The sequence below is a fragment of the Protobothrops mucrosquamatus genome, unplaced genomic scaffold, assembly GCF_001527695.2.
Source record: "Protobothrops mucrosquamatus isolate PMUCROS unplaced genomic scaffold, P.Mucros_1.0 scaffold_134, whole genome shotgun sequence".
NCBI lineage: Eukaryota > Metazoa > Chordata > Lepidosauria > Squamata > Viperidae > Protobothrops > Protobothrops mucrosquamatus.
Genome location: NW_015386210.1, coordinates 903,246 through 912,506, shown reverse-complemented (window position 1 = coordinate 912,506; position 9,261 = coordinate 903,246). Strand labels below are relative to the sequence as shown.

Below are 9,261 nucleotides of genomic sequence, written 5' to 3'. Positions count from 1 at the left end.
ATAACCGTGCCTCCCACTCCCAACCCACCCAAACGCCGCAGCATGATACTGTGGTCCACAGTATCAAAAGCCGCTGAGAGGTCCAAAAGAACTAGGACAGAGGAATAACCTCTGTCCCGGGCCCTCCAGAGATCATTTACCAACGTGACCAATGCCGTTTCCGTGCTGTATCCCGGCCTGAAGCCCGACTGGAGGGGGTTCAGATAGACTGTTAAAGGAGGTTATAGATTTATTATTTTTATAGTTGTTTAAAATTATTTAGAGTATGATTATTTTATTATTATTCCTGTGATTGGCTCTGGGAAGTGGGGGGGGAGGGAGGGGGCGGAAGGGTGGGTTTGAGGGAGGGATTTATATTGTAAAATGTTATAAAATTTTCTTAAAAATAAAAATAAAAGGTGGAAGACATCTTTTCTGGTTGTTGCCTTCATCTCTCTACCAGCCACGAAGAGAGATGGGGGTCACCCAACTCTATTTTGATCAAAATAAAAGTTGTTTCTTTGCTGAAACCTCGACTCAGGAGTTTCTTTGGCTCTTTTAAATTCCTGAGTAATGCTGGGGCAGTTGTGAGGCTAAGTGGAAAACCTTACAAATGTATAAAATCAAACATGAAATTTCAAGGAGAATTTTTTTTATCTCAAACATTAAGATCAAGCATCATCCAGTGAAACTGACTGGAAAAAGGATTAGACAAGTATTCACAGTACTTTTTCACATAGTATAGGTAATCCTAGACTTACGATCAGTCACTTACTGACCCTTTGAAATTATGGCAGACCTACCGAAAGATATGTACAATTTTGAAGTTATAATGGCCAAACATACCTCTTGGTAATCTGGTCACATTTTGGGCATTTGGTAACAGGGTCACCTTTACACCTATCTGCAGCATCCTGCAATAACATGATTGCAGTTTTTGATGTTTTCTGCTGGTTTCTGGTATTTACTTCCAGTTCCCGGCAAAAATTGTCCATTGCGTAAAATGGATTTGGCTTAATTCTCATCATAAGTTGATGACTCCTTGTACATGATTAACCTATGAATTAATCACCACAGGATGTGGTGACAGTTACTAACATAATTGGTTTTGAAGGACATTTAGATAACTTTATGAAAAACAAAGCTATTGATCTTGAAGATTCAGTGTTACCCTTGAGTTGAGAATCACATGTTGTCAAATATCAGTTCCAGTGGAAAACAGCAAGATATGTCTGCAGTTTCTGTTTGTTTAATCCAACAAGATTAGTTTGAACTGTAGTCTATGCACAAGATAAAGCAAGCTGCTCTTTTAATCTTTATAAGTAGTCAATATTATTTTCTAGGATCTTTTGGTTTCTTGCATTTGTCTTTCTCATTAGGCTTTGCAAATACAAAAGAGAGTTACAGCCATTCCATACCCTGAAATGTAGAGGACCAATGGCAATTTGATCCCACAAGTCTTCTTCAAATGGCTCACTCGTTCTGATAACAATGTTGGCCCGAAATCGATAAATTAATTCCTGAGGAAGAAATGATTCACCTAGGCTGTTTCACAGAGACAAAGAAAAAAATAATAGTTTAACTGGAATGAGACATAATTTTAGTTTAGTTAACTTAGTAAAAGTATAGTTTATTATTTAAAATGTAATAGAGACTAAGATATACAAGTCTAACTGTAAAAGAATATATTAATCTTTGGAACAATTGCAAATTAGAGGCAGAGTTACAATAAAAAGTCCACATACAAATACAAAAATAGTAAGTTTTAAATTGTTAATGCAAATGCTATTAGAAGTAACCCTCAATCTATGGTAGCCTGCCCACTATGGGTACAACTGGTGAAAACCATGAGACAGTTTTGTTTAATGACATCCCCCCTTTCCTGATGTCACCATAAAACGAATGTGTGAGTTGTTAAACAAGCATTGGGTACTTCATGGGTGGGGGAGGTCCTGGGAGGCCTGTCACCCAGCTGGATCTATAAATGAGGCAGATAAGCAGCAAAAAGCCAAAAAGAGCCCAGGAGAGTGGAAGAACCTAGCCAGATTAAGGGCCAATGCCATGTTCCAATGATGGAGAGGCTTTCAAACAAGCCTCTGTGTTTAGTTGGCCATCAGGAGACTGCAAGCCTCTCCTGGTACTTGCTAGGCTTTAAAGAAGCCAGTAACCTGCATGCAAAAGTGGTAGCTTCAGGACAAGCTTTTCAAAAGTCTTCCTTGCTTAATTCCCTTCCTCTCCCAGAAACCCATATTTCTTCAATAAAGTACACAAGAAAAGCTGGGAGGGGCAACTTTTTTTATCTTTCTCTCCCCCGTATCCAATTAGGTGCTGAAACCAAACTCTCCACCTCTGGCCACTGACCTCGATATTTTTTAACCATTCCATTTGCTAAATTTACTGCAAGTCTGGAAAAAGATGACAAAATTTGTAAATTACTTACCTTGAGGAGTAACTGTCAGGCTGAAGTGTAAAGGGAGGAAACAAAGCTGAAGAAAACGTTCAGCTCAAAAGAAAAACTAACCACTTTGATATAATGGTTTAAATCATCAGGCTAGAAACTGGGATACTCTTAGTTCTAGTCCTGCCTTGGGCATGACGTCAGATTGGTCATTTTGAGCCCATCTCTCTCTCAGCCCTAGGAAGAGAGCAATTGCAAACCAGAACTACAACAAATTAAATTAGAAAAGTAAAAGTGAAGGCTTCCAGTTTTGACGTCGCGGCAATGCAGACGCAGGCTCCGTCTTTTGCGTTTGATTTCGCCCTGCTGGGGGACCCTGGAAAGAGTTTAAAGTCACTCCATAGAGACGGCAAGCAAGGATGGGACCCTTATTGATTGCAGGAATGTGTATGTGTGTGGCAGCCCTCATGTTTGATCCGAGGAAGCCCTCCAAACCGGCAGGGGATAGACTGGATACATTCGCGTAGCCAGTCAGAAGCTGTAGTCAATGGAAGACAAGCAATATCAAGCAATCTTACAGCAACGTGGATGAAACTGGGTGAGACCTAAGCCTCTCTTTATGACTTTAAGACTTCTTCCTGAAAATCTGCCCAAAGCACTCTCCCCAAGGAGGGAAAGTTTGTTGGCAAAGGAAGAAAGCTAGAGTAAGATTGAAGGAAACAGAAGCTTTGACCTATTAGAGGGGATGTTATATTACTAATTAGATGTTTGAATATGGTTAATAATAGATTGCTAGAAATAGAAGTATTATTATAATTAGATAGATAGGATTTGTAATCAGAATATCATATCTTGGTATGAAAATGGAAATAAGAATATGCTAAGAACTTTGAATAAGGGAAGCTTTTGGTTACCCAAAAATAACTTGTTCTGAAATTATAAATGATTGGGATATTTTGAACATGAATGGGGAATTAAAATTGAAAAAAGCAAAAATAGGATATAGACTGAATAAATGGACATTGAGTGCAAATGCAATTAAGTTATGCTTTGGTTAGAAAAGATATTCTAAACTGATATTATTGACACTATTAGAAAAATGTAACAAGTGTTGATAGGCAATTGTATATTTACTCACAACAATAAGAATTGTATTTGCATAGTGTGGAAAATGTCTATTACCAGAAGAAGAGAGGATGTACTGGAGGGTGTAATATTGGATTTAGTTTGAAGAAGCTTACATGTACCATGGAATTACTAATGGACTCAGTCATCACGTTGTCTATTAGACACTTGATGGTAAAAATAAAAAATTAATAAAATATTTATAAAGAAAAGAAAAGTAAAAATGAAAAAGGAAGGAAGGAAGAAAGGAAGGATGGAAGGAAGGAAGGAAGGAAGGCATACAAAACTAAAAGTACAATAAGAGACTAAAATATAGGTAGTCCTTGACTTATGACAATTGGGACTGGAATTTGTCACTGCTGTTAAGCAATTGTTAAGAGAGACGCCTACTGTGACTACTTTGCGCAATCCCAGCATTCCCAGTTGCAGTCATTAACTCCAAGTTTTTAATCAAACAGAGCAAAAAGTGCTGTCTGCTGGATTTGAGAACAAAAGGAATACCCGATGGAAAGTTTTAGCTCCATGTATAGCTGAAACCCCTCTCAGATGTAGTCCTTTTGCTTTCAAATGATCCCACAGCCTGCCAAGGGATTTCCCTTTTCTGCAAACCATGGAAGGATTTCAGCTCCCTCCCACCCCCTCCACTTACAGACTTTCCTGTTGGCTTCCTGAATTTCTGGGGAAGCTGGCAGAGAAGATTGCAAATGACAAACACATGATTGTTGGGCACTTGGCAATCAGTCATAAATGTGAGCCAGTTGCCAACTGTCCCAAATACAGTCACATTACAGCAGGGTGTTTGTGTGTGTGTGCAAATTTTTATGATGGCTGGAAATGCTTTCTGGGCTTTGTAACTTTGAATGATTGTTAAATGACCATTGTCATAAGTCAAGGACTACCTATAGAAGAAAACAGAAAAAGAGCTAGGTATAAAAAAAGATATAAAAAAAATTAAAATGGCTTCTGGTATTTTTTATAATGACTATTAAATACAATTATATTTTATCCTCTCTCTCTAAAGTTACTGCATGACTCTCTTCTTTCTATAATGTCTCCTGTCCATTATCAAATCACAGTTCATTTTTATGCAAAAAATCCTTGAGAGGTTTCAGTCACTAATATTTGTACATGTTGCCTTTTCTCTAATCACCAATGCAAATCCTTTGTGAAAAATCTTGCCAAGAAAGCTGTACAGGCTCATCTGGTCAGTCACCAGGAATCAAGACTGACTTGAAGGTGCATCTACTCGTTCCGACACACAAAGGACTACTTGGTAGGTAGAAATAGGTATAGAATGGAAAAGGGCTGGGAGATACGGAATGCCATCAGAGTGTTGATGGCAGGAGTTGGAGGGTGAGCTGCCATTTGGGAATGAGGTTGTGATATTCAGTTACCTCTTCTAGCTTTCCAGTCTCTTGTTGAATTTCTAGTACTTTAACATTGAGAGGTTAAATAGAAGAATGGGATGACCAAGCCCTCAGACACCCTTCTATACCCCCTAACACTGAATGGAACCATCCACAGAGAAAGGAAAGGAACAACTGCAAAAAGTGCCTCACAATCCCAACCCCAAAGCTGAGACCTCCAGAGGTCATCCACAAGCATAACCAATGCTGTTTCAGTACTGTACCATGACTTGAACCCAGACTGAAGTCCAAGGATGGTCTCTTGAGAAGGAAGTGCCACTGCCTCTTTCAAGGCAGACAATACCACCCCTTCCAACTCAGAGGTATTCATCACTGTTTGCATCCAACTAACTTCCAGGAAGCCTTAATCAATCATAAGAGGCATAGATACAGGACACAAGTGAGCTAACAGCCAAGAGGACCCAGCCCACTTCTTCAGGATCAACTGATTCAAATTCCTTTCAGATAATAGGGCTCAGTTATGTCTTAGTCACTTCCAAAGGGTTTGCTCAGAATCCAACTCTAAGTGAAGTCAAGCAATTTTGTTTTTAGATATTCTGAGCTGATTTCTCACAGTAGCCCTGCAAGAATTCCCACGTTGCCTCCTTACCCAGGAGGTCCCTCATTACTCAGAAAGGACCCAATCACCCAAAATGTGACCACTATTCTTATTCTCATTTATAAAGATATTGAATAGCACTACAGGGAAATTTGGGGCATCCCATTCACTTTGCAGAACCACTTAGGAGCAATTTTCAGATGCAAATGTTCAGCTAGTTGCAAATTTAATGGGCTGAACTTTCTAGTACACATATATCTCTTTTGTGCACAATATATACATTATATAAATAGAGGCCTAAAAACAATTTGGAGAATAGCAGTGTTATAAATCACTCTCTAGCAGTGTTGGATTAACAAGTGAAACATCCAAATCTGATTAATCCATTGCACTGCACTGTGAAAAAAAAATAGGAGGAAGGAATATTAGATATGTTTATCATCTTAGAAAGATGGGAGAAGCTGGAGAAAATCACAAACTATAAAGATCTTTAAATAGAAATAGAATGACTATGGCAAAAGAAAGTAAACATAGTACTAAAAGTGATAAGCACCTTGGGTGCAATCCCAAAACATCTGGAGTACTACTTGATAACCATTGGCACTGACAAAATCACCATCAGTAAATTATAAAAAATAGTTTACTTGGAACAGCTTATATCTTGCAACAATACTCTCAAACACCATCAAACAACAACATCTACCTATACTTTGGGAAAGACTTGATAGATAAATAAAAATCCAGTCTACACATCTGGATGACTATACATTGACCTGCTACAACTACTTCAAACAGAGCTAAACAGTCTGAGATGTTTTAATTTAGATTCCTACATTGAACAGGGGATTAAACCTGATAGTTTAAATGTCCCTGTCCAACGGTATGATTCTATTAGCAATAGCAAAAGCAATTATTCATATTCAGATGCTTCTGAATCTGAAGTACAAATATTAAAAAGTTAATAACTTAATATTGTAAGATAAACTCTCTATAATGGTATTACTTAGGACAATTACTTAGAACGTTCAAGAAAGTTAGTATCAAGTTAACTCATCACTGAATTACTGTACAAGGAATGTTGTTAAATAAAAATAAATCATGTTTACATGGAAAAATGGCATATTCAGTTTTTATAAATTAGGAAAAAAAAGGTGCATGTATACATGCTTGACAGAAAGAACGCAAATTTCCTGTCTTTGCAGCTCTATGAAATACTATGTGAATAGTATTTAGTGTATGTTTGCTTTCAGCTTTAGAGTGGCAGATTTCAGACTCCCTCGTCCTCAGTGCTTCAAGTAAAAATGTGAAAAGGGGGTTAGTGAAGAACTAGAAATCTTTTGTCAATTTCTCTAACAAGTATGCCTCTCAAAATCAATTACTAGAGGAAAACTAGAAATTCACTGAATCAACTAGCCCAAATTTGTAAAGATAATGTCAGGAAGGTGAAGGCTCAGAATGAACTAAGATTTGCAAAAAATGCCAAAAATAACAAAAAAAAAGTTTTCTTCAGTATATAAGGAGGAAAAAGAAAGTCAAGGAAATGGTTAGTTCACTAATAGGAGAGACAAGAAAGTAATGGGCAGCAGGGAGAAAGTAGAACTGCTTAATTCCTTCTTTGCATTTGTCTTCATGAAAAGGAAAAAATATTCCAACCTATCAAAAGCAACCTAACATGGAAGACAGAACAGGGATATAGGTCAAGTCAAACAAGGATTTGGTAAGAAAACATCTATCTGCTTTGGATAGATTCAAATTTCCTGGAACAAATGGTTTGCATCCCAGGGTACAGAAGGAGTTAGCAAATATGATCTCAGAACCACTAACAAAATCTTTCAGAACTCCTGGAGCACAGAGGAAATATGAGAGGACTGGAAAAGAACTGATATGCTCCCAATCTTCAAAAAGGGGGAAAACTGGACCCAGGAAACTACAAGCCAATCAGCTTAATATAAATATCTGGGAAAATCCTAGAAAGAAAATCAAGCAGCAGTTTTGTAAGCACATAATAATGAACGAGGTGATTACCAGCAGTCAGCATGGTTTTGTTAAAACAGATCATTCAAATAAACCTTATTGCCTTCTTTGATAAAGTGACTGTATCAGTGGACCAAGGAAATGTCAGTGCCAAAAAAGTCCACAATTACAGGCCTCAATGATTACCGTCCGGTTGCACCGATATCCACCATCATGAAATGCTTTGAGAAGCTGATAAAGGACATTATCAACATTATGGAAGCATAAGCAATAGAACACAGTCAAACTAGAGTCTTGGACTTCAAGAGAGCTAATTTCAATAAACTTAGAGAGGGTTTGGGAAGGATTCCATGGATGAGAATCCTCCAGGGGAAAACAACTCAAGAGGCTTGGGAAATTTTGAAAAGTGAGATAATAAAGGCCTAGTCTAGCACAATACCAACAAAGAGGAAAAATAACAGCTCTCAAAAGAAACCAGCATGGCTGCATAAGGAACTCTCTGATCAATTGAAAGATAAAAAGAACAAGTGTAGAAAGTGGAAAGAGGGAAACATAACTAAGTCAGAATATCAACAAATAGCCTGAGCCTGCAAAGACGAAGTGAGGAAAGCTAAGGCTCAGAATGAACTAAGGCTTGCAACCAAAGTCAAAAATAACAAAAAAAGCTTCTTTCAACATGTAAAAAACAAGAAAAAAGTGAAGGAAACAATTGGTCCATTAGTGGGTGAAAGTGGCAAGAAGGTGACAAGCAACAGGGAGAAAGCAGAACTATTTAACTCATTNAGATACAAGTTAAGATAGGCAAGAAAATGGTAAGTGAACACCTGTCCAGCCTAGATGAGTTCAAATCACCAGGACCAGATGGATTACACCCCAGGGTTCTTAAGGAGCTAGCGGATGTGATCTCAGAACCACTGAACTATATTTTTCAAAGATCCTGGAGCACTGGGGAACTACCAGAGGACTGGAAAAGAGCTGATGTAGTTCCCATCTTCAAAAAAGGAAAAAAAAAGGACCCAGGAAATTATAGACCTATCAGCCTGACCTCAATACCTGGGAAGATTCTGGAAAAGATAATCAACAGGCAAACAAAGTCATTACTAAAAGCCAACACGGGTTTGTCAAAAACGATCATGCCAGACAAATCTTATTGCATTCTTTGACCAGGTGACAAAATTAGTGGACCAGAGGAATGCTGTGGATATAATTTACTTGGACTTTAGTAAGGCATTTGACAAAGTAGATCACAACCTACTACTTGATAAGATAGAAAAATGCGGGTTAGACAGCATCACCACCAGATGGATCTGTAGCTGGCTGACCGGCCGTACTCAGCGTGTGGTCCTCAATGGAACTGCATCTACATGGAGGGAAGTGTGTAGTGGGGTGCTGGGCCCAGTGCTCTTCAACATCTTCATCAATGATCTGGACGAGGGGATAGATGGGGAACTCATCAAATTTGCAGACGACACCAAGCTGGCAGGAATAGCCAACACTCCAGAAGACAGGCTTAGGATACAGGAGGATCTGGACAGACTTGAACACTGGGCGCTATCTAACAAAATGAAATTCAATGGTACATTTAGGCAAGAAAAACCAAATGTACAGGTATAGTATAGGGCAGGCATGTCCAAAGTCCGGCCCGCGGGCCATTTGCGGCCCGTGGACCGGTTTAATCCGGCCCGCTAAGAGCCCTCCCTGCTCTATTTAAATGCGGCCCTCCCACACTTGTCCAGCGGCCCTCCTACACTTGGCCATTTTGTATTGGTTATAGTACATTCTAGCAGCTGCTTGTTCAAGGACTGGCACAAAAGGCCGTG

General features: G+C 38.7%; 1 protein-coding gene across 1 annotated transcript in view; it reads right to left on the bottom strand.

Moving 5' to 3' along the window:
* Nucleotides 1–9,261, bottom strand: part of MOCOS (molybdenum cofactor sulfurase) — a 197,094-nt gene that overhangs the window by 5,454 nt on the left and 182,379 nt on the right. The window contains exon 13 of the mRNA XM_015818230.1: nucleotides 1,398–1,524. Within this exon, the coding sequence (XP_015673716.1) occupies nucleotides 1,398–1,524 (127 nt within the window). The remainder of the gene's footprint in view (nucleotides 1–1,397; nucleotides 1,525–9,261) is intronic.